The sequence below is a fragment of the Stegastes partitus genome, unplaced genomic scaffold (genome assembly GCF_000690725.1).
Source record: "Stegastes partitus isolate 25-593 unplaced genomic scaffold, Stegastes_partitus-1.0.2 Scaffold776, whole genome shotgun sequence".
Taxonomy (NCBI): Eukaryota; Metazoa; Chordata; class Actinopteri; family Pomacentridae; genus Stegastes; species Stegastes partitus.
Window position 1 is genome coordinate 291,547 of NW_007578507.1, and position 25,198 is coordinate 316,744.

The 25,198-nt window shown below is 44.1% G+C and overlaps 2 protein-coding genes and 1 long non-coding RNA gene across 4 annotated transcripts in view; 2 read left to right on the top strand and 1 right to left on the bottom strand.

Annotated features, from left to right (window-relative positions):
- mical3a (microtubule associated monooxygenase, calponin and LIM domain containing 3a) overlaps positions 1-10,040 on the top strand; it is a 67,076-nt gene extending 57,036 nt beyond the window's left edge. For both annotated transcript variants that reach the window (XM_008291996.1, XM_008291997.1), the window contains 3 exons: positions 5,419-5,518; positions 7,757-7,830; positions 7,922-10,040. In XM_008291996.1, the coding sequence (XP_008290218.1) occupies positions 5,419-5,518; positions 7,757-7,830; positions 7,922-8,106 (359 nt within the window). In that variant the 3' untranslated portion in view covers positions 8,107-10,040. The remainder of the gene's footprint in view (positions 1-5,418; positions 5,519-7,756; positions 7,831-7,921) is intronic.
- Positions 10,041-11,659: 1,619 nt separating this feature from the next.
- Positions 11,660-22,525, top strand: ttc38 (tetratricopeptide repeat domain 38). The gene is made up of 14 exons (XM_008291998.1): positions 11,660-11,749; positions 12,092-12,169; positions 13,621-13,702; positions 14,331-14,502; positions 15,860-16,033; positions 16,417-16,492; positions 16,877-16,996; positions 17,151-17,210; positions 17,455-17,493; positions 18,021-18,102; positions 18,476-18,641; positions 20,341-20,500; positions 20,956-21,029; positions 21,441-22,525. Exons 1-14 carry the CDS (start codon positions 11,720-11,722, stop codon positions 21,526-21,528), a joined length of 1,401 nt encoding a protein of 466 aa, XP_008290220.1. The 5' UTR covers positions 11,660-11,719; the 3' UTR covers positions 21,529-22,525.
- Positions 22,526-22,644: 119 nt separating this feature from the next.
- LOC103364755 (uncharacterized) lies at positions 22,645-24,589 on the bottom strand. The gene is made up of 2 exons (XR_520566.1): positions 24,432-24,589; positions 22,645-23,033 (listed from the first exon to the last, which is right to left on the bottom strand). It is a non-coding gene; the product is annotated as an uncharacterized LOC103364755 (long non-coding RNA).
- Positions 24,590-25,198: the final 609 nt, after the last annotated feature.

Sequence of the window (25,198 nt, forward strand, 5' to 3'; positions counted from 1 at the left end):
CATTGTTGTCCAACAACTATTAAAAATGCAGCAGTGAGCTGCACTGCTGCACCTGCTAGCTTCAGTCTATCCCTCATCTCGCTCCACAGTAGTACAAATACTACAAATACTATACCTCAGCCTCAGAGTCGTCCTCCGTAAACACACGTGTTACTCCAGCTGGTTGAGGAGTTCTTAAAAACAACAGTTTCTAAGTTTGTTTTCCTTTTATATTTAGAGGGATCACAGACATGTGGCCCAAACTGCCACAGATGGTTTTACAGATTGTTGACCTTTCCATGGTTGTGTTAGAATTATTTCAACATTAAAAAAGAAAAGAGACTCAAGCCTCATCTTTCAGAGGAATTATTACAATGAGCAGCGTTCCCACACGTCCTGGAAAACCTGGAGAATCACTGAGCAGTTTTCCAGTCATGGAAAATGAGAAACAAAAGGTGATATGTCCTTTAAACAGTTCAGTTGTCCTGGAAAATGATTCGTCCTCCCAACTCCAATCGGTCATGTTAGTTATCATGCTGTGACCTGTGGGTGTGTTTAGAATAAAGAATACAATAGAACTTTATTAATCCCTTCAGTACAAGACCTCAGGGAAATTGCTAATTGTTTGCTTTATTCTGTGGTACACATCATGTCATAATTATGTTTTATAGATAAATCACAGCCACAGACTGAACATCACATGTCTGAGTGATAAATATCCAGACGATCTGGGGGAGCTACAGCTGCAGGAAACACCTCCAGAGAATGAGAGGGACGTATTAGTGTCTGTAGCGGCTGAAAAAGTCCTGGAAAAGTCCTGGAAAATAGTTCCAGGGACAGAGTAGGAGGCTACATGTGCCTCACCTACATGAGCCGTCTGGACACACAGTCGGACGATTTCAAACTTGTTCCGTCTCTCGTCACCGTGTGAATATGGAAGTAAAATATGGTTATAGATTTACAAAGCTCCCCCCTACACACACACACACACACACACACAGACGCTGTAAAAGTGTTACCTAACCTGTCTTGAACTAACTCCCACTAAACGCTGCCCTGGCTCTGTGCTGCTGTACTTCTGTAATCCCGACGACGGCTCCCCTGACTTTCCTCATACCTGCTCCAGTTGCATAACTCCCCCCGAGTGTGTGTGTGTGTGTGTGTGTGTGTGTGTGTGTGTGTGTGTGTGTGTTGTATGTGCTAATAGGCAGCGTCGCAGCCATTAACCTCAGCTGCTGTGTGTCGGTCAGCAGTAACCGTGTCCAGCAGACGTCTCTCTGTGGTTGTTTGAATATGAGCAGGATGCATCTTTTTTCTTCACATTTACTTCATAGATCGTGTTTTGTTTTGTTTTTTTTGGTGTGAGTAGCAGGAGGAGGAAGGAAAAAAAAGGTGCATCTTCTCATATTTGAGCAACCTTGTGCTCCTCTGTGGTTTTTGTCCTCCTGATTGTTGCTGCTTGAGATGTGAGGATGACGTTTTCCACTGACTGGTCGGCCGGACGTCTCTCAGACGTCTCATCCTCTCGATCTAACTCATTTAGTGGGTGTGAATGTTTGGAAACCTTCTGCTAGATTCTCTGTGTCTTGCTGTGGGAGAGGGTTCTGATAACTTGTCGTGCTCGGTTGGGTGATGAAGAACCGAAGCGCTCTGGGTGGATGCCAGGCTGCGGTTGTATTTGTGCCCTTCAGAATAAAAGCTGCCAAAAAAAAAAAAAAGGCCAGGTTATTTTTAAATAATTTTCTTTAGGAATGTTTAATCCCCTGCTGATTATTATGCAGTTGAGGGTTTACACGGAGCGTTACGAGCAAATGATGCATTTCACAACCTTATTTGCATGATTTGGGGAAGCCACAGAAAACGATTAGGACTCCAATCCGTCCAGAACACATATTCTAACCTGCATTTTCCCCTCTGTGATGGTCCCTTGTAGTAATTATCCAGCGTTTTACCCCCTCCAGCGTAGAAAGCCTTTCTCCTGTTTATGTCAAACCTTAACATGTGTGTTCCTGTGATCTCCATATCCACGCTCCTCTCACCGTTTTCAGTTCTTTGCTCTTCCCTTTGCACATGTTTTGCGGTCTTTCTTTGGGGGAGGTTATTAAGGTAGAATCTGTGATCTTACTTTTTTCTTTTGGAGAAAATCTTTTTAGTGAATGCAGATTAGAAAAAAAAAAGGTCTTAATTTGCACTTCAAAAGTAGGAACACTTCAAAAGTCATCACCGAGTTAAGGCGCCTGGTCTAAACATTCACAAGTGGTGTTTACAGCGAGAGCCTCTTCACAGCAATGATGTGTGTGTCAGCTCTCCTGGTGATCAGTAATAGTGGCTTTAATAATGCAGGTAAATCCTTTAATGTGCTGAGCATCAGTCATACATGTCGGCTGTTTCATAGTTGACATAATTGATGAAGTGAAGGAGTGCAGACCAGAGCAGACGATGATCTCCCCTCTCCCTGCTCTGGGCTCGTTGTTTTCTCCTGTTTCTTTTTCACCCCCGTTCTCATTTCTCACACCACACAGCTGATCTCTCCCACCTCCTCTCTCCAGGTGATTTGTCTTCTCCCTATCACAGTGCTCCTGTCCTCTGTTTTATTTTGCTCTCCTTGATATTTTCCTCCTCGCCTCACCCCTTCTCCTCCTCCTCCTCCTCCTCCTCCCACACTCTCTTTGTCCTCTACTCTTTTTGTCTCTGTGATGTCTCTCCTCCTCCTCCTCCTCCTGCATCATTTCCTTCCTCTTCTTTTCTTCCTCGCTCACCTGCGTCACTCCCTCTCACTCTCCTCCTCCTCCTCCTCCTCCTCCCCTCCTCCTCTGTCTTGTGGAAGTTGAGCCCTTTGTGGAGATGCCACGCCGAGGACCTCTCTCCTTCTGCCCCTGCTGTTCCCCTGAAGGTAACATAACCTCGCCGCATCTGCTGACAGTTGTGGCAGGTTACCGTGGCAACCGTAAGGATCTCCAGAACCGGGCTTGCCCCCCCCCCCCCCACCCTTTGGCGCCTCCTCCCATTCTCCTCACACCTGGACTTTACCGTTTTGTCTGACATTAGGCTCGCTAGATTTCTCCCCAGAATCTGCCCAGAACTCACTAAAACATTGTCACGAGGAAAAGCTCAGAGTCTGAGTTTGTGCAGGAATTTTTTTGACTTTTAGTTTTCTATCTTTCCTGTAACCAAGTAAAGAATAACACAGCTTTAATATTCCAGCATCTCTGAACAGGTTTTAAGACCCACAGTGGCCCTCGGATGTCTTCATCTCCGTCCATTAAAGAAAAGACACTCAAATAACTAGAAACTGGAAAAATTAATAATAAATAAGAATTTGCTAAATTATAGTTTAGGGAAATAACACATTGCTTTTGAATTTGGTTGAAAAGAATCATTTTAAAAAATAATAAAAAACTGTCCCAGACCAATGAGAGGCCTTTGCTGATGAGCAGTGGGTCAGAACACCTGTCAACAGGTGAGAAGTCTGACTGAGAGTTACAGGAAACACCTGATAGCAGTGATTGGCTCAGAGGGTTGTTCAGCTACATGTTAGTTCACTGGTCCCATCAGGCTGGTTTGCTTGTTTTTTAAAATTTATTTCTGTTGAACCACAATTAAAAAGCAACGTCATGATTTTTAATACATTTTTATTTATTATTAATTTTGTTAATTTCAGCTTATTCCAGTGATGCTATTGTTCTCCTTCTTTAATGGGAGGCTGTGAACACATCCGAGGACGACTGTATCTACCCTGTGTAGGGACTTTTATGGCAGACAAACACATTATTGCAGCCGTTCTCTACACTGTGGCTCTTCTGTCTTTTGTTTTGAAAAGGTTAAAAAAAAAAAACAGTGACACCACCTTCCAAACTGTTTAAATGCAGCCGTTAATAATGCAGGAAAAGTATGTGTGAATTCATACTGATGCATGTCCTGGAGTGTTGCAGTTACAGTCACACTTTAAATTACTGGTAAAACCCAGGTAGAGTAGCTGCAGGGAAACGACTCGCCTGTACGTCGTCTTTAATCAACAGCATGCATTCTGTTTCCTGTTTGGTCTAAATGCATCCTCAGTCTGCACTGCAGTGTCCACTGTTGCAGCATTTTTTAGGAGTTACGTCTTAAACGAATGTCCAAAGTGTCATGTAGTCATAAAACGATGATAAAACGATGAAAGGCTGCAGCGCGGCCGGCTCGTAGGCAGGTTTGTATTCGTAGCAGTGCATGGAGTGAAGATCTGTTGTGGATTACTCACAACTAGTCGTAGAACATGAATGGATCACCTGGTTTGTTTCTGCATCTAACACCTGTCGGTAGAACGTGTGCTTCCAGTGCCGCGGGCTGAGGGGTGGTGGTGGTGGATCAGGCCGCAGTAGTTTAAGGGAAACCGGAAGAATAAGTTTTGTGTGTCTACATGTTGTGTTCCTCTCCGTGTGAGCAGCACTTCTCCAGCTTTGCCTCTCTCTGTCTCTTGTCTGTCGATTAGCAAAAGCCAGTCCCCGAGACCACAACCATGCCATTTATGTGTGTACAATGTTTTTCCTTTTCGTTTTGCAAGAGCCTCCTCTTCCCCAGCTAAGTACGTCACGCTGCATCGAGGTTCGCCTTCTGGTGTTTCATTGAACCCGCTTGGCTCCACCTGCTGCAGTCAGATAAATGAAAGGGCGCCTCGGCCCAGACCTTTCTGAGCATGCCACACAGGCTGGCCTTCTCTGCATAATGGAGTGGGACTGCAGGAGAAGCGAGCAGCTGTTCTGCGCTCTCTTAACAGCGATGCATGATGCCGACACCACTGAACGTGTTTTACCCCGAGGCCGACTTAATAGAGGAGTGTGAACTTCGCTATTGGTCTCAGCGATAAGTCATCCCATGAACGTTTGACTCGTAATTGAATGTGCAATGACAGGAGAATAATTCATACACCCTCAAACCACCGAGCATGAATGGGGTCTGAAGGGATTTTATTTCTGCTGGTGGGTCAATATGTGGGCAGGAGAGGATGAAGAATACCCAGAGCTTCTTGATTTTACTTCTCTGTGATGTCTTAGCTACTGATTGGTGTGTTTGTGTTTTATTATTACCCACTCTGAAAAAAAAAAAAAGAAGAAAACACCCTGATAGGAGGAGGTAGTCGCTCCCAGAGAGCAGCTACGTCTCACACAAAGGCCAAACTGGGTAACACAAACTCTCAGCTTTGTCAGCTACAGGTACTGTATGTGGGTTTGTGTGCGTGCTTTGTATGTGTGCACTTGCTATAAAGCCCGTAGCGCCACGTCAGTGTCTGCGTGCCATCTGTAGAAGTATGGCACGTCCAGTCCATCCCTCCACCTCACCATCCCCCGGCCAGGACATCCCGGCTTGGCTGTCATTGCATCGCCTGTGTCGGTCCTCCTCTGTGTGATCTCGTCTCGCCTCCCGTCCGGCTTCTCACTCTCGCTTCCCCGTCTCCTGCAGGTATGGGCAAGAAGGACGACCCCAAGCTGATGCAGGAGTGGTTCAAGCTGGTGCAGGAGAAGAACGCCCTGGTCCGCTATGAGTCAGAACTCATGATATTGTGAGTACACTCCAGTGGGCTGGACGAGCAGATCGATCTACTGATAAATCAAACGTGTTTTTTTATTTCCATGGAGCATAACTGTAGGTCACTGGTTGCTATGACAACTCCTGTAATGACGATGCAGCTGCTGTTTTTACTGTACTGGATTTTCTGTGCTTTACTCAATCTGTTTCTTATATTTCTATAGTACTTGGATGTTTTTATTTATTACACTTATTTATTAAGTGTTTATTTTTGTTGAACAAGACCAGCTGTTCATAGCGACTGTAATTTAACACTCGTTGAGCTACTCCTCGTCAGGCTCAGCTGTATTATTATTATTATTATTATTTTTATTATTATTATTATTATTATTATTATGAGCTGTACGGCTTTAAATCTCAGAACCGCAAAATCCCAGAGTGGGTTTAAAAAGGCCTGGTATCTTATATCTCATTAAAAAAAATCACCAATATCTTCCTGTTTATCAGAGGCAGGAACTGTAGAAACAGAGAAACGACAGATTTTCAACTTTCCTGAACTTTTTATTCCTGATTTGCTGCTTTGTTGAAAAACTAAATCTAAGCTTCAAATAATGGAGTTTCATTAAAATCACTTTATTCTTCTTTGTCTTCTTTAAAACATTCACCAAAAATAACCAGAGTTGGTAAAAAACAAAACGTTCTGCGCACATCAGGACAACCGTTTAGGTGATGGAGAATCAATGAAGCCACACAAATGAAGGGAGTTCTCGGCTGAACTGCAGCCTGTGTTTGCTCAATGAAATGAAAAGTATCGACTGTAAAACCTCCGTAGTCTGCAGCGTCAACGTGTTTTCCAGTATTGTTAACACTTTGTCAGTTTTCTAAAATAAATAATTCAGCTTTCCTTTTATTTTTTAATGATTTATGGCATAAGATTCAGAAGGTGAAGCCTTTTAGTGCACAAAAATATATGTAAAAACTTTCTAAACAACTATATACAATATAAAAGAAATATATATAAAAAAACTCTATAAAAGGATTAAATTAAATAATGAGCACAAAGCACGGTGTATATTGCTCAGACTGTATGTTGGACAGAGGTGGAGGCTGTTGCATATTCACAATATATTACACTTATTATGATAAAGAGCATTTATGGCTCAGACAGCAGCTGGAAAGAATTTTGTCATTCTGCACAAATGACATGTTTGAGTTCTCTCTGCTTCTGTCCGTCGTCTGTTCTGCCTCCATGGAGCTGCAGGAGTTTATGTCGTCATGAAAAATGGACCCAAAGTCAGTAAAAATATAACGGGAGCAGTAAACCTCCAGAAACTGCTCCAGGTTCTGATGGTTCAACTCTAATTAAAACAGAAGTCTAACTAAAGAGAGCAGCTGGTGTTCCACAGCTACACCTTGTTTGGTCGTTTTTTGGTACCGTTTTAATAGCGTGTCTTCTTCACCCCTTTGGTTAAAGTCATTTTGATCTCCTGTGGCTTCCTGGTCAGATGAGGGTCAAATTAAAACCATGTCGTAGCAGCGGCTGTGTTTTAATGTCAACATGAGGACATCTCACCTCTCAACTCGGCCATTTCTAGCACGTTGTTTTAGCTTCATTCTCAAAGAGCAGCCGAGTCCGACGTGGTTAGTTTTAGTCTGGATCAGGTGGAAGGTGTGACGTGTGGACGGTACTGTTGGGATGCGTCCAAGTATGAAGATCACTGCGTTCTTTATACCACTGAGAGGGTTTTCCACTCGCCACCAAACTGCAGTTAGCTGACCGATAAACAGTCCTGTCGTCGCCACGGCTCCCGTCCCCGCCTCTGATAAATCGCCTGATGCTAGAATAATATTTCATCATTTAGGGATTTAGTATTTATGCCAAGGCAATTATAATCTAATGCAGAATTTACAGCTGATGGACCAGCGCAGAGTTATTACCTTCTTATTTTATGCTTATTATTAATAATACATGATGAGTTTAATGTTGATCGCTCCTTATGAAGTCATCATCATTCCTCAGCCTGATGCGATACGTGATCACATTTAGAGAAACAGCTTTATTACATTCTGACAAGTCATTAAATTAGCCGATGTTATCTCAGTTACTAAAAGCTTCGAGATGAACAATTCATTCCCTTTTTTTTTTTTTGGAGTGTTTATTAAATTCTGCATAGATAAACGAAGAAACTGTTGAAACACATCGATGTTGACAGCTACAGTTCATTAGGGAAGCAAACTTAGCTTGTTGTTCTTGTTTCTCTCCGTCCCCCAGTGCCAGAGAGCTGGAGCTGGAGGACCGACAGAGCCGACTGCAGCAGGAGCTCCGGGAGAGGATGGCTGTGGAAGGTGAGCGCACGAATACTAATTAGCCAGCAGCCCACTCAGTTCGGTTCAAAACGCTTCTATCTGTGTGTAATCTCTCCTTCTCTGCTGTCAGATCACCTGAAAACCGAGAAGGAGCTGGCTCAGGAGAAGCAGATCCTGAACGAGATGCTGGAGGTGGTGGAGCAGCGCGACGCCCTGGTGGCCCTCCTGGAGGAGCAGAGGCTCCGGGAGAAGGAGGAGGACAAAGACCTGGAGGCTGTCATGCTCTCCAAAGGATTCAACCTCAACTGGGCCTAACGGGAGGGAAATAATTGCTCGTCAAGTTTTTGGGGTTTTCAGCTTGTCAGACGGTCATCTCTGCATTTGATTAGTCTGCTGAACACTGACACAGGCGGTCGGTCTGTCACACCTACAGCAGTGAATGTGTAAAGACTCCCCCTAACACAACACACACACTCACACACACACACACACACACACACACACACACACACACTCACTAGGGCTGCCTCTGACATTGAAGCAGTCTGCAGCGTTTACATATCTTCTGCCCAAAGGCAGTCCGAGTTAATCACTCTGCAGTTTTTGCTCTCTCTCTCTCTCTGTGGGTGGAGAGGCGAGTGTATTCACAACTTTATCATCCCAGCCTTGAAGTGGATCCTCTCATGCCAGAGGAGGAGGAGGAGGAGGGAGGAGGTGGTGGTGGTGGTGGTGGTGGGGGGCCTTTGGGAGAATGTTTAAAGACTCTCGATTATTTAAAGGGAAGAATGCAGTTCGGTCCTGCTGATGTAAAGGAAATTGTAAAAAAGAAGAAGTGTTTTTGTGTATAGTTGTGTAGAACATGTGACGTTCTGAGCAGACGAGGGTCGCCGGTCTCCCGCTAAGGAAGCGACGGAGGTGCGTTTAAAGGCTGCGGCGATGTCTCCAGGCTCGGGCTTTCAGTCTGCGACTGCAGGACGGACATCCTCTGAAGCTGCCTTTCTTTTCTTTGACAAACTGACTTCAGCATCCTAATGAACCACAAACAGGCCATGAAAGGCTCCTTTTTTCTCTGCCCCCCTCCCCCCCACAGAGCGGCTGGTGAGTCAACACTAAGAATCCATTAAATATGGCCATGTTGGGTTTTTTTAAATGTATTTATTATCTTTGTTTGCTTTTAACAGATAAGCATTTTATTTTTCTTTTGCATTCACAGGAGAGTGCCCAGAATCTCATTATCTTGCACTCGTGCATAACTGCCGTGCACTCGTAGGCCGTTGCATGTCAGGAACGAAGGCTGCAGGCACATAGAAGAACTTTACATCGTCTTTGGTATTTAGGACGCAGAGCTACAAACTCGTTATATGAACATTTAAGCATTTCACCATGATGACGGGCCTCTCCGTGAGATGCCGTTCACTGTACATCACACTGACGTTTACAAACACCTGCTCAATATGGATTCGGATGGTTCTGGTGAACAGCACCGACGTAGTGCGGCTGTCCGAGAACTGTATTAACAATGTGATTTATTAATGACTCTGACGTCATTGTTGTTAACGGGAGATCGTACGTCACACGTTTCGTGCCACAGGACTGTCTCTGTTTGTGAACATGCTGCGATATCGGACAGCGTGATCACGTCACCCTCCAACAAGATGCCTTCTTTCATTTTCATTCTTAAGTTATATTTTGGTTTTTCTGACGTATCCGTGTGTCCCACTGGAACTGGTTTTGTTTGAGTTTTTTTGTCCCCCCACACAAACAGCATCGATCATCTGAAACAGGCCACTCAACCAATGCAACGTGAGCGACTTGAATCAAACTTTATGGTTTATCTGGTGAGCGGTTAAATGTAAAAGCCGTGTTTTTTTTGTTTTTTTGGCTCTTAGATTTGACTGTAAAAACTGTAAAAATCCAAGCGGCCCTTGTTTTCCAGCACAGAAACACTAGCGGCTGTATGTATGACTTGGTATGAGCTGTGAATAAAAACACACAAAAACAAAGTTACACGATTTTAAGGGTTGTTGTTTTAGATGGTGTGTGCTCAGTTTGACATGATTGTATTGATATTTATTAACATGTGTGCAAATTGTATTATATGTAAAGAAAATGAATCCTAATTTTTAAAAAAAACAAAAACTGTTCTGTTGACACATGACTTGTAATGTAAATGCTTCATGTAGCTAAAATACATAGGGGTGTTGGATGTATGCTGAAAACAGCAATAAAACAATGCAGTTGTTCTTTTACTCGTCCGTCTCCGGCTTCCTGATTGTGTGAGTCGTACTTATGAGGAGGTTCTAGAGCAGGGGTGTCGACATCCGGTCCTCGAGGGCCGCAATCCTGCAAGTTTTAGATGTTTCCTTCTTCCAACACACCTGATTCAAATGATCAGGATCGTTATCAGGCTTCTGCAGAGCTTGATGATGAGCTGATCATGTGAATCAGGTGTGTTGGAAGAAGGAAACATCTAATACATGCAGGATTGCGGCCCTTGAGGACTGCAGTTCGACACCCCTGTTCTAGAGAGTTAACGTCGGCTGGTTTCCTGCTTCCTTTACAGCTGGAGATCTTACAATACCTCCGATGTCTGTACGAGTTCTGCCTCAATGAATACACCAAAATCATTTTTTTATCTGATGCAGCAAAGAAATGAACCTAAATGCTCACAGTCAGGCTACATGGAGTCGGGGTTGTAGCAGCACACGTACTAAATGCTGAATGTTCTGCACTCACATGGTGCTTTTCTGCTTTAGTGCTACTCAGAGCGTTTTACTGGTTTCCTGCTCACGGCTGCCGAAGGGAGCGTCCTGGGATTCACTGTCGTGCCCGAGGACTCTTCAGCACATGAAGTGCCCCGAAGATGGAACTCACTCCACCACTTATACTCTTAGCATGTGCAGCATGTTGTGATAAATAGTTCACTCTGTAACCGGTTCAGGGTTCTCTGTGATGGAACCAGACAGTTTAAAACAGTTGAATGTTGCGCGTTCATAAAGCTGGTTGACTAACAGGAGACAGAATAAAGAAGGAATGGGGGACATCTGAACAGCCGAGGCACAGCAAACAGATCCTCAGTTCCTTCAGCGCTGCACATTTCTCGTAAAGCAGTTAATATGAACTTTGTTGGATCTTCTCCGCCTGCTGAATATCCGTGTTTTGTTTTTAAAAAAAATCAATTCTTCAAACCAAGATAATAATAATCTCTGTTTCTAGAGCGCGTTTCAAAGTCACAGAGCTTCACGAAGCAGCAAAATGAAACCGACGAGTCATAAAATCACCAGGATTCAAAACAACATGAAGACAGTGTCAGAGGATGTAAACAGCTTTATGTAAGAATGAGGAGACAGAAGGCTCGTCTATAGAAGTGTTTTATTGACTCTGAACTTCCTCCTGACCACAAAGACCACCTCATGTTCAGGGGGTCCTGGACCAGACCAAAGACCTCTGGCCCAGTATCTTAAAGTGCATTCTGGTGCATTCTGTAGGCCACTAAAAGGTCAGAGCTGGATCAGAACATTCTGGTCCTGGTCACATCTTTATCTAACAATCAATATTTTTCATCATCCAGAGCAAACTGATAAACTAACTGATATGTGGACTAGACCTTTTATCCGGAAAACGCTAACAGGTGACCAGTTAACAAAATAAAACAACCCAGTAAAATCTAGTGGCGAATTATTCTCTATTTTTTATCTCATTATATTTTTCCACCACAGACTGAACACAGCTAAAGGTTAATCACTGACAGCATGCTCCAGTTAACGCAAACACTGCTCTGTATATCGTAAACGCTTTGCTAGTGCTCTTACTTTGAAAGCGAGCCCATAATAAAACTTTCACTTCCTGTTGTCACTTTTTTGTTTTTAACTTGGTACGAACGAGCTGAACTCTCAAAGCTGACAGAGACTGAAGCTGGACTCTAAACATGCTGCCTGCGAGTTACAGGGACTGTCAGGTAAAGATGAGCTGAATATAAACTTTTAAAGAGAGAAACGGAGTCTGTCAGGAAACAAAGTCGTGATTTAAGGGCTGTTCGCATGAATGCAACTAGCGGATGGGACTTTGTTCCACAAAATGTAGATCCAGTGACAGTAAGATAGAGAAACTTCTATAACAAACTAATAAAATTATGCTAAATGTAACGTGGACGTGGATAAATGTGTTGCTCAATGCTTCAGTCAGCGCGTTGACCTGCAGTAACCCCTGACAGCGACCCTAGATAACATGTACTGGCTGAACTGGAAGACAGACAGACAGAAGACCTCAGTGTGAACCACAATCATCATGTTTTTTTCAGGCTTGGAGAGCAGAAGGTCTCCAGCTGTCCACCAGCAGCAATGAAGCCTGCAAACTGTTTGATGCCATCCTCACACAGGTAGCCCAGCACACACCTTCACACACAGTCTGAGATGAACTGCTGAGTATGCATTAACTGTAGAAAGTATTCACCCCCGTTCATTGCATTAAAAAAAATATAATTAGCCTCTTTTTTTTAAAAAGACTAAACAAAGCAACAAATAAAAGAGAGCTTCCAAGTCAAGTGAGACTGTAAAACATAAAACAAGTGATTGCATCAGTGTTCAACCCTGTTCGGTTTGTGTGCAGCAGCAACAGAAGCATGGAGTCCTGTGCTGATCGTCTCAACCAGCCGTGCACATCTGGACGCTGCATCTTACATCATTGTGCCTTTAAAAACTGCCCGAGCTGTCAAGTTGCTCTCGGATTGTGAGTGAACAGTCTAGACACAGATTCTCAGTTGGATTGAGGTCTGACCCGGAAACTCCTGAACTTTTACCTCGTTGTGTTTCCCTGCACACTTTGGTTATTGTCTCACTAAAAAAAAAAAAACAGATTGCCTCTCAGGTCGCAGTTCTCAAATGCATCAGGTTGTTTTCTAGGGTCTCCCTACATTTATTTTACACTCTAGCTTTAATGGTCGTCTGTGGGCCTGCTGCAGAGAAGCTTCCCCACGTCGTGATGCTGCCACCACCGTGCTTCATCATGATGCTGCCACCACCATACTTTAACGTGGACATGGTGTGTTTTGGATGATGTGCGGTGTTTGGTGTTTGCCAAACATAGTGTCACGTTTGAGGCCCAAAGACCTCAATTTTTGGTCTCATCAAACCAAAGAACATTTTTCTAGCTGACTTTAAAGTCTCTCACTGGTCTTCTGGCAAACTGTAGCTGAGATTTAGGACTCGTCGGTGTCTTGGTGTCCTCCCTCACTAGTCTCTTTCTAGTACCTCCTTCAGAGGACTCGTAGGTGTCTTGGTGTCCTCCTCACTCACACTCACTCAGTTTTTGAGGGCGACCTGCTCTGGGTCAGATTTACCAATGTGCTATATTTCATAATGTTGGATTAACTTCACTTCACAGGATGTTCAGTGACTTTGAATGTTTTTGCATCCTTTTGCATCCATACCTTCTCCCTGAGTTGCTTGGTGTGTTTCTTGTCTCCAGTTATAGCTGATATGCTGATGACAGATACAGGTGTCCTTACATTATAGTCACTTGAGACACATTCATGGCTCTCAGATGATCTCCGTTTCACTAGATGTGTGACTTTTAGCGGTTTACTGCACCTTTAAAGTGGCTGCAGCTTGAATACTTATGCAATTACTTGTTTTATGTTTTTGTCAGAGGAGCCACGTTATACTGACCATGATTCAATGCTGGAATGCAATAAAAGGACAAAGCTTCCAAGACGGGTGAATACTTTCTGTAGGCACTGCATACGTACAGTTTGCACGCAGAGATTATCTGCAGACTGCTGCATATATGAATGAAAACCACCCTAACAGCTCTGCTTTGTATGGCTCCCAGTATGTGAAATGGAGGAACGATGAAACCTTGGGAGGATTCGAAGGATGCTTTTCTGCTATCCAGGCAGCTGACCCTAACTTTGGTAAATAAATATGGCATCAGCTATCATTCATTTATGTGGCTCAGTCTTTATCTTGACCCGGTAAGTTCTGAAAAGGAAACTTTCAAAGTGGACGTGGCCGGAAGGCGTCAAGGAGTTAAAAATACAGAAGAAGTCAGCAAGTCAAGGTTCAAAGTGAAGAATAAGAACATGAGAAAATGATGAAGGTGCTAAATTTATCTGCTGCTAAAATAATCTAATTACAAATGGCTGCATGGCCTCTACACTGTAAATAACCACGGAGGAGGTCACTTCCTTCACGTTCTGTCATCGTTAGTTCTGGTTGGTCGCCTCAGTTTGAGCTTCTATCAGATGTTTTAAATATCTAGTTGTTGTTCATGCAGATGAGTCAACCCTCTTTCACGCAGGTTCAACACTTTTTGATGCTCCAGAGAGCTCGAGGCAGCTTTTTGATGATGATCTTTTCATATACCTGCATGAGGAAAGCAATTTGAAGTCTTTAAGTTTAATGTTGAATTCTCGAGTGCAACAGTCTGCTCATGTCTGGCTGCAGGTCGATGCCAAAATCTTCACAAGTGCATGTGATTTTTCATGGTAGCAGAGGCAAAGTCCGCAAAGACAAGACCCGAGTTGTTTGTTTTCCCTTCAGTTATGGGCCACGTGATCAGTACCGGGCTGGAGGTGGTGGGAACTGGCAGCAGCACCCGGCTGGATGAGCGTCTGGCCAGCGCCGTGAAGCGAACGGTGGAGCTCGCCAACAGCCAGGAGATCTCTGAGAGAGAGAGGCTTCATGTCAAAGCCATGGAGCTGTTCTCACACGGGTAAGGTCCAGAACCAGCAGATACCGTCAGAACAGAGGGAGGAGTGAGACTGTAGACACTGTTCCCACCCAGACAGGACTCTCTCATGAAGGGTAGCTTCAAAAGAAAGGTATTAAATTCTGTCGCGTACAGATGACCCCCTTTAATACATAAAAATAATAGTTCTATGTAAGAAACACATTTTTATAATCAGGAAATAAGGTATGAAACTATAGAAAATACAAAAATGTGTTTGTCATCATGCAGACATTTTGAAATGGTGAAAACAAAACCTGCATGTTCGGCTTAATTTAAAGACAGTTATACTCACTACATAGATTAATATTAATGAACTAAATATAAATGAGCAGATGCTTCTTTGGGCTGTAAAAAGTCCAAAAAAAAAAGCCACTGAGCCACTTCGTCTGTTTGCCAGGACCGAGTACAAACACCAGACCAACAGAGTGGACGGCTAGTCGACGGTGTGGAGATTCACTGAGTCTGACAACAAGTGTGTTGGATGAGAACGACTCGCTCCACCTTTACTGTGTTTGGCATTTCACAGGATAAAATAAAATGTGTGCCGGTCAAACCAAAATGTTTATAAGTGGCTGAATCATAAAGAAGTGAATATAAAACAATAAGATTAACTGTATTATAACTACTATGCCAACTGGGAACCCATCACATTTATACCAAAAAGCAAAAATGTGACCAGTTGAACACTTTTTTATCCAAACATGAACCCCTGCTGTAAATATATGAACAAACTTAATCAGTAAAATCAAAATGCTCCTGTTGTAATTCCATTAAAGCTTCTACTTATAGAGCATAATGTGAAATATATTTAATAATGAAATACATGTGTTTCAGGTAATGATATTATTAAAGACACCCCACAGAGAGACGCTTCCACAGATTAAATCTTGTGTGTCACAGTTTTATAATTCAGTAAATGTTGGGTCCCATCAGAGCAGAGAGAAGCCAGAGGAAATGGGTTGCTTGTGAAAGAGAGAATGGGCTCTTTTAAACTACCACAGTGTTTTTATTCATCAGGTGATGTTCAGCCCCTGAGCGTATGAGGCTACATGTGATGCATCCACGTGCTTCACATCATCTGTTAGGGTTCATGCCAGCGAGGCAGCCAGTCGCTATCCAGCTAGTAATCTTTGTGTTTCATCTTATTTCCCCGCGGTACAGTCGGATATACTGTAATACCGAGGAGCCATTTGGTTCCTCAATATTGTCTTGGAAGTTAATTATATAATTTCCTGACGAAACATGTTGACATCTGTGGTTCTGGCGGTGCACTCGCTCTGTTGTCCTTCGCTGCTGCTGCCCAGGACTCGTCTCTGACGGCGGCTCGTTTTTCTTGCAGGAATTTTCCAAAAGCCAGTAACGTATGGGAAGATATTCTCCTGGATCATCCCACCGACCTGTTGGCCCTCAAGTTTGCCCACGATGCCTACTTCTACATGGGAGCCCAAATCCCGATGAGGGACTCGGTGGCCAGAGTGCTCCCCCACTGGAAGCCACACATGCCTTTGTCCTGGTATAGAAGACAGCGTGCACGACTAAAACATCCAATCATCCAATCAGACACTTGAATTACTCTTTGTTCAGCAGCAGTGGCAAGAGAGAGCGACCATCAGCACACGATACGAATCAAATATGAACTATACTGACCTACAGATAGGAAAGGAATCAAAGAAAGAAGAGATTTTGGATTGATTTCAGTGTGTTATGGACGTAATGGATGCATTAGGCTGTAATACATACGATATATAACACATAAAGGAGACGTAATCATCATGAGCAGGACTGAGGATTCTTATATTTAATGGTGTGTGGCTGCTTTTCATCATCCTAGCAGTAAAAAACAGTGCTTTCTGTGTTTTGTAATGAGAGTGTGTGTGTGTGTGTGTGTGCCCTCAGCTATTTGAAAGGACTCTATTCCTTTGGTCTCCTGGAGACTCGCTACTACGACCAGGCAGAGAAAGTGGCCATGGAGGTGAGACTTTCTTCTCCATTATGTTGTGTCGTACACGCTGTTGTTGTCGCCGGGTGTTCCAGGCTGTCTCTGCCTCTGCTGATTGTGTCAGTTCAATTCAGCAAGTAATTTGCTGTCAAAGACCAACAATAATAAGCAGCTCGTCCAGACCCCGGCGCCCTGACTCATCTGCGCTGAATGCCTAATGCATACAAAGCAGCTACAGCACGAGGGTCACTTGAAAAAAAAGATTGAGGAACATCGTGGACCAAATGGAAGATAGTAGCGGCGACTTGAGCGTGTAATTACATCTGAGCTGTCATCGTACTGTGCTGTAAGACGTCAGTATTTCTTCCTGCACCCGTCATTGCTTCTCCCAGCTTCACGGTGTGGATCTCTGTGCAGGGCCTGGCTCTGGCTCCGGATGATGCTTGGAGCGTCCACTCCGTGGCCCATGTTTGTGAGATGAAGGCAGAGGTGGACAAAGGCTTGAAGTTCATGGAGGGCAGAGAGAAGGACTGGCAGGTAGGGCCTACGGTTGTTTCTCAGTGGTGTGTTGGTTTTTTTTTTTCCTCTGATGAATCACGTCTCGATAACCTTGTAGAGTTCCAGAGAATTAAATTACGAAATGAAAAAAGGTAAAGGAAAACTATTTGAAATATGCAATGTTCAATTCCAGGTGTCTGACGTGCTGGCGAGTCATAACTACTGGCATTGGGCTCTGTACTTCATTGAGAAGGTAAATATAAATTATAATGAGTTTTTTCAGCCAAGCGAGTAGCTGACAGTAGGAGGAATAGCGGGACTCGTATTTATGATATCGTTTCCTGTGGGTAATATGAAGTCTGGAGTTGATTATATTGTGAGATTAATTTGTGTTTGCATCTGTGAAATACAATTCATCAACCTTGCTTATCTCTCAAGTCTGAATCGACTCAAATCCGTCTCTCTCACCACCTCCTCCTCGTCCTCCTCCCCCACAGGGCCAATACGAAGCCGCGCTGCAGATATACGACGCTCAGGTTGGTTTGTGCATCGAGCCTTTGATGGTATATCTGTCGGAGATGTTTTGAGAGTCATGCATGCACCAGCACTCAGGGGACGGAGGCTAGCAGCAGCGTGTTGTGCTCGCTGTGAGTCAAGAGGCTAAGTGTGAGCAAATGGAAGTCAAATCCACAAGAAGATGTGAAAGCCAAGGAACCACCCACACCCATTTCACTGTCAACTGCCAGAGCTGATTATTTTTTTATTCAGACGCTCTAAAAATAGGAGAGACAATTTGAACGTGGAGCTCTTTGATGTCCTGTACCTTCACAAGAAGAACATTTCATAATCTCACTTACTTACTTGAGTTTGAACACAACAGAAGTTCTTACATCACATTGGCTGAAGCTCGTGAATGTTTAACGCTGACATCGGGGGAATCCCGTAAAACATACATGTCTGCTTTAAAATTTGATTTCTTTGAAAAATGTCGTCTTGCTGCAGTCACGTGTTCCATCCATCAGCGTTTGAGACGAACAGTGAAAGCATGTCGTTCTTCCCTCAGGTCTTCAAGCGCTGTAAGGCCTCAGGATCCATGTTGGACACTGTGGACGCCAGCTCCATGCTGTGCAGACTGGAAATGGAAGGTAGCGTAGATGCAGCGTTGGAGCCTGAGTGCTGTTTACGTAGTTTTGTGATCCTTTGCTCTAGAAGGAAATCTTTTAAATTGCACCATTTGCCCAGATGAAAATGCTGAAACATTTGTTAATGTGCTGCTAACGAGCTGAAGGGCAACTGCAGCATCCAATTTAAGACAATTTAAGACACGCAAAACTGCTAATGAGGCGAGATGATCTCAGTTATCATACTTCATTAACCTGAGACGCAAAGTGCAGCGTTGAAAATGAGGGTAATTAGCAGAACCTCCGACCACATCTCAGAAATGAATTGACCACCCTACTAGTTCAGAAAATGTGTTTTGCAGCCTTAAATCAACGTTTGTGTTGCTGTGTGTCTCAGGAGTGTGTGTGAAGGACCGCTGGAAGCAGCTGCTCCAGGTGACGCAGCCGCACACCGACGATCACGTGACCTTGTTCAATGACCTCCACTTCCTCATGGTGTCGCTGGGAGCTAAAGAGAGCGGGACGAGTCAGCGTCTGCTGGAGGGCCTCCAGGAATTAGCGAAGTAAGTTCCGCACCATTTCCTTCTCCTCAGTGCACACCTCAACACTCTGGCAGCCTTGCATAAGAGCAACAGCAGCCTTATGTAAAACAGAGGGAGAAACAAGGCTACGCGTAGGATGTGAGCTGGAGAGAGAGCGTACAGTCAGGAAGGGATTCAGAGCTGCAGCCTGTCTCGGGGAGAAGGGTCTTCCCTCTGAAGCAGATGTTGTACCAGGAGCTGCTGCCTCTGTGGACTTCTGTGGTTCTGATGTTCCGACCGCTGACAGCCTGGCCGCTCCATTTTGTCCCACATATAAAAGCTGCCATTTAAAGCCAACCCTCACGTCGTCATGTTGTGTCACAGACGCGGTGTTATCTTGAACGTCACCATGTTTTCTCCCCAACGCGGCTTCGCTTTGACTCACCAGGAAGGCTGCAGGCATGTTCGAGCTTTGCATTCATTTAATGTTATCGCTCACATGTAACGTGTCACTTTCATTATCTCGGCTCGGGAGGATCGCACAGTTTTTCGTAATCCACGTTCTGCCGCAGTGTGATTCTCCAGTCGGAGGTAGCGACTGTTCGGCGTTGGCTAATCCTGGAAAGCTTCACTCCAGTTTGGATTCTTTGGCCTCACAGTGAGGCGAATCCTCCTCAGTGGGAACACACATTAATACCCCCGTCAGCCTGTATAAATACCCCAGCCTCCAGCTTCTCCTGTAGATTTAGTAAATTTGTCTGATTGTACATGATAATCTGATGGAAGAGTTTCCGTGTCGGCGTAACTTCTGTGAACTACAGTTTCTTTTATTGAAGAAAACCAGAATAGAAAGGCAGCTTTGATATCTGAGAGCAGGTAGTGATGTTTCTCTCCAAATAAATAAACCCAACAGGATTTTTTGTGCCGACAGCAGCAGCTGTGACTGTAGACATTGCGTTTCTGGGTTTTCTGTACATCCCATTATGGTGAATGTTAGGAAAGCCTGAAGGGAACCGAATTACATCTGACTTGGACTTCATGATGTCCTGATTTGAAGCGTGCTTTCTTTGATCCCACGAAACCCTTTTATTTTTTTTTAAACTTTTGTTTTCAATAAAAAATAATTCCTTTGTGCTGTAAAATAGCTTTGATGTAGCTCTACGCTGTTGCTTCCACCAGCGTGTGTCTTGTAGGATCTAAAAACATCATCCAGACACGATACCAAGGTGACGGAGCTCCAGCTTCACTGGAGGGCTTCTTCACACATGTAAAAACAGCATAAACTGATGAAGTGATGACGTTTATATCCAGAATGTGAAAGGTCATCTGTCATCATAATGTTCAGCAAAAACACTTTTCTTTCTTGAAGCTGTGGTGATGGCCGTAAATCTCCTGTCAGTCTGAAGACGTGTTTAAAGCGTCCACATGTTAGAATTTTAAGTTCTACCGACTAAAACTTAAAGAATCGGCTTTATTGGCCGTGAACAGATGTAATAATCAGACTTTTTTCCTCTCAGTGAGTTTACACACCTCAAAGTTTTTGCTGCATATATTACAGAAGTCTGGACTGAACCTGAATTTAATCCACTAAATGACTGGTTGGCAGAGACGCTAAATCTGGTTAAAAGTTTCCAGAAAGCTCTACAACCAGGAATTGTTTAATAATGACACATTCTTTGAATTGCATCAGGAACTATATTTATCCGGCTGCTTGTTCCTTCTCGGTTTCTGTGCTTCACAGGCAGCCAGGGGACAATCAGCAGCACCAGCTAGCGGGGACTATCGGCGTCCCCATGTGTCAGGCCATGATGGAGTACAACCAGGGCAACTACAATCAGGCCATGGAGCTGCTGTACCCTTTGCGCTACCGCATGGTGGACGTAGGTGGCAGTGACGCGCAGGTGAGCTTCATGGAAATGGACGGCGGAGGTGAACAAACAAAATCAAACCCAAACCGCGGCGCTCTCATCGCGCCGTTGAAAAGCTCTCGGCCTTGAGGCTTTATTTTCTTTGAATACCATCGATCAGGCTGCATTGTTTTGTTTTGAGTAAAAACTGAAATCCCTGCTGCCGCAAAAACAGGCCAGAGGTGAAGAGCGGCGAGCACGAGGGCTGCAGCTTCTCAGTCTGTGAACATACCACATAGTGTGAGAATGTGGAGCGCAGTGCACCAACGTATGAATAATGAATCGTTGTGATGGATGCTGATGGACTTTTTATGTTCTCCGTGTTCAGAAAACCATCCTCCAAGGTGCAACAGTGTACATACAGGCGAACGCAAAAAGGTGGAAACACTGAGCGTATAGCGCGGAGGAGGCTTGTGTTTACTAATGGCTTTGTCTATTGTTGTTTACAGAGGGATCTGTTCAATCAACTGCTTATTCACGCAGCCATGAAATCTGAGAATAAGCATCACCAGAAACTGGGAAGGTAATGCACACCAGGGATTTCAGGCCAAACACGGGGCGCTTCTGCCTTTTCCCATCTCAGTGTTTTGCATCTTTGCCGTCCATGTTTTCATGTAGGATCTGCTGAGAGACTGAGCGAGAGGAGGGGGGAGAAAAAAGAGAAGTCTTGCATTATTTGAACCAGTGGATTTCATCATGATACTGTATAGCTGCTGATGGGACTGCTGTCCACTCCACTTTTCTTTTAGCTGCTGTCTTTCCATGTGCACACAGAACACAAGCTGTTTTCATGCTCCCATTATGTAACTGACATTCGCTGTCTGTACGCCATGTAATGCTTTCATTATTGATCAGGTTAGTCTCTCAGCCCGGAGTCTCTTTGAATCTGTGTTCATCTTTTGGCGCTGTCTTGTGCTGTGCTGAATTCCCCCAGATGTCTTGTGGTGGAGCGTGATGCCGTGAGGCCGAACTCCCCTCTGACCCACCGTCTGATGCAGAGAGCTCGGGCGCTCCACGTCTGAGATGATTGCAAGGTGCGCCGAGCAACAAGAAGAGAAAAAGAGTCCATCAGAGCCCGGCTGTAATCTGCTGGGCCGGTGTTGGGCTTTAGGAGAATTCTTCACATTGTTGTGAAAACAGCTGAAACCTTTATGCAGCACTTTTTTCTTTTTTCATTCTTAGTGCGCTTTTCATATGAAGCTCCAAGTGTTGGATAATAAATAAATCATTCTAGAAGAACACTGACCTGGAAAACATTATAGAATAAAATTAAAAAGACCATGATTTGAAAAATAATGTAAGAAATAATTTACTTCTCTTTTTAGTTTATATTTCTATATTTCCCAATAACACATTTCATTTTTTATGTGTTACTGTTTAATTAAATGCTCCTAACCCTAACAAGCGCAACAACTTCTACCACATTTAGCCAGTTAGCAAACTAGCGCTACAGCGATAATAAAGTTACTCAGAACCTCGGCTGTGTGTCGGCAAAGTCCAAAGAAACTGACTTTTATTATTTTATTCCATGTTACCTAAGCAGCTGGCCGCTTTGTTTATTACTTAATATCACATTAACACGCCTTCCTCGCTCGTACGCGGCCAGCTACGGCACAAGGGTCGACTTAGAAGCTAAAATATAAAGGTTTAGTTACTGCGTCTATTCACAGCAGCAGCGAGCTGCTGATTTACAGCCGTCTGACAATAACTGCTCCGACCAACAGGTGGTAGAAAGCCGGAGCAGTTGTTGAGCTTAAAGGCAAAGCACATGTTAGCCGCTAAAAGCCGGGAGTGAGGACGCTGCTAAAGTGACTTTAAGAAATGAAATGTGACATAAATCTGTGCTAAGCTTCAATAATTTCTTCAATTTCAATTTTACTGTATTTAACAAAATGCATTCCAGCGTTTGTTTGTTGAATCTTGTGCAGATTTCAGATTGTGGACGTGTTAATCTGAAGCGCTATGAGATGACTGTTGTTGTAAATATGCGCTATACAAATAAAATTGAATTGAATTGAATTGAATTGAATTAATCTGTTTAAGACCAACGTTTCACACACGTCAAGGTTTCTGTTCTGATGATAAACGAAGCTAAAGCATCTAATGAATGTATATCACACTGTCTCCATGAACAGAAGTGCTTTAAATACTTTTATTAGCAAACTTATCACATTTAAATATAAATACTTTCAGAGATGAAACCTGCATGTCAATGTCAATACAAAAAGCAAAACCAATAAATGTGCACTTGGTATGTGACTGACTGTTTCGGTAACACAATAAAGTGCAGCACACTTGTACGCCCGAAGGCAGCAGCACGGTAAGAATAAGATATGTGTTCTCCAACATGGCGGTGATACGGCGGCGGTGGAAAAGACGTCCTTGCACTTATGAGAGCAGCTGAGTGAAGTGCTGTAAGTTCTTTTCTTCTCGTCTCTTCCCCTGCGTCCGCCCGCTCTCACAACACCGAGGTAATCTCATCTTGGATCTGAGAGATCAGGATCTGGGACAGCACAATGCCTGCAATCTAGAGGACAGCAGCAGCCACTTTAGATTACAGAACAGACTCTTGGTTACTGTACAGCCTGTGCCGAGCATCTCAAGGTCCCTCACAAGGGTGCTGTAATGCTCAGCTGGCACCGGAAGGAAACACTCCAAATTTAGATAAGACTGTTTGGAGTGCGTCGCTTGAAATAATTCTATACTTTGCAAGGTGACAGCGCTTCCTATGCGTTGCTTCTCGCAGCGAGAACACGCGTTGTGCGGTAAACACGGCTTTTATTGCAGCTTTTCAATAATTAACGGTTTGAGTTAAACGCGGCTCGTTATGCAGACAAACTCAATAATGGTGTGTTGCGAGGAAATGCAGGAATGAAAAGAGAACTTGGTCGTCGGATTTGCAGCACATCAAAGCAACCAGAATACTAATGCAATTGTTTTGACAGGACTCATGAGGAATTCACATGCTTCCCCTCCCAGCAGGATCACAGGGGACCCAATCAGACAGCCGAGAACCAGAGATCGGGCCAGAGATCCGGTGGCGAAGCTGCATGCTGAGCGAGAATGTGGCGTGATAGCATCTGAATCATTCTGATAAGTGAGACGACTAATTATTTAGAGGCTGATGCTGATAAGTGCTCATTTGATTTCATGGTCAATCTAACATGTTGACTTATGAACGCCTCTAAACGCCGTGAGCTCGGAGGTAGCAGCGATCCTCCTCCCTCAGACGTGCCAGGCTACGTTATCACATGCACACTTCCACCTCTGTTGCACATTAACGTGCACCTTCGATCCAGAGATAGCGTCATAAATGAGTTATGCGTAGTTAAAATTTCATCGTCCCTTTGTGCCTACTTATTGCTGTCGAGGTATAATCACACATTTTAAATCACTTCTATCCCAGTGGCCTCACATTAAACACAGCTCTTATCGGTTTCCTTTACAATTCACTTTTTCTTTCTTTGTTCTTTTTTCTTCTTTTGTACGAAGACGAGGCTGTTTTATGTGAGACAACCTGAACCCGAACAGGGACGCTGTTAGAAGCTCTCAGATTGCTGTTTTTTCTTTTCTTGTCTTTTTCTTTTTGGGTTGCTTCACCAACAATACGAGCTGCTGATTGATGAAGTGTTGCTCAGACTATTCGGCGGACCTGTCCAAATGCTCCATGCGAGGCTGCCTTTGAGGGAGCAGGTCTAGTCAATATGTTGATTGCTTCACACTCAATCCAGCCTCAGTTGATGCCTATATTGACTTCTGTGGGTTTGTGTGTGTGTGTGTGTGTGTGTGTGTGTGTGTGTGTGTGAACTTATTTAAGATGAAACTGGAGTCGTCTTGGCCCAGAATTATCCGAGGTTAGCGATGGCAAGCGACAGCTGCCAATTAGTGCTCAACCTGCATCGACTGAGTGCGCGTGCAGGGTTACCTGAGGCAGGGCCAGACCCAGGGCCAGCGCCCCCACCAGCAGCAGATGAGACTCGATCCACATCACGGCTCTGTCTGCACAGCCCACCGGGTAGATGGACTTGTTTGCCTCCAGGTAGTTTTGGGTTTGAACCCCAAAACCACACATGGTGTTGATCACTACCTGTGTGCCAGATGGACAGAGAGAGTTTTAGAGATGACCCTGAAACACTATAATCACTTCTCAGAGGATGCTTTCACTCCTTTGAATTAACATCTAGTGTTGTGACACCTGAGGGAGAGCTGAGCAGGCGTCTGTGAAGAGGAGAGAAAATGGCAGGAGAGCGATACAACCACACCCACTGGATGTCTCCAGGACGAATGCTGTGTCCTTGGAGGAGCCATGCAGCTGCACCATGCAGTTACAGGATACGACCAGCAGGTTGCAGCACTGCATTGGCTCTCGTATGGTTTAATTAATTGATTTTTTTCCCCAGCCATGTAGAAAAAGCTTGCTGTGATCTGTATTCCATGTAGCTTGATGTTTAATCAATATCAGTGTGATAGATCTACATGAACTCTTTAGTTTGTTCTGTCAGCGGCGGTTTGCGGCTCTGCTGCTGCGTCTGCACCGTGATTAGACAGGCATTTTGCTTCTGTCTTTGTGTCAGTGCAAGTGTGTGTGTTCATGCGTTCACAAGTACAGTATTTAGGGTCCGAGCACCCAAAAGGGTGCGAAGACCCTGTTGGAACTGCTCGGATTATTATTATTATTCGTGCCAAAGACAC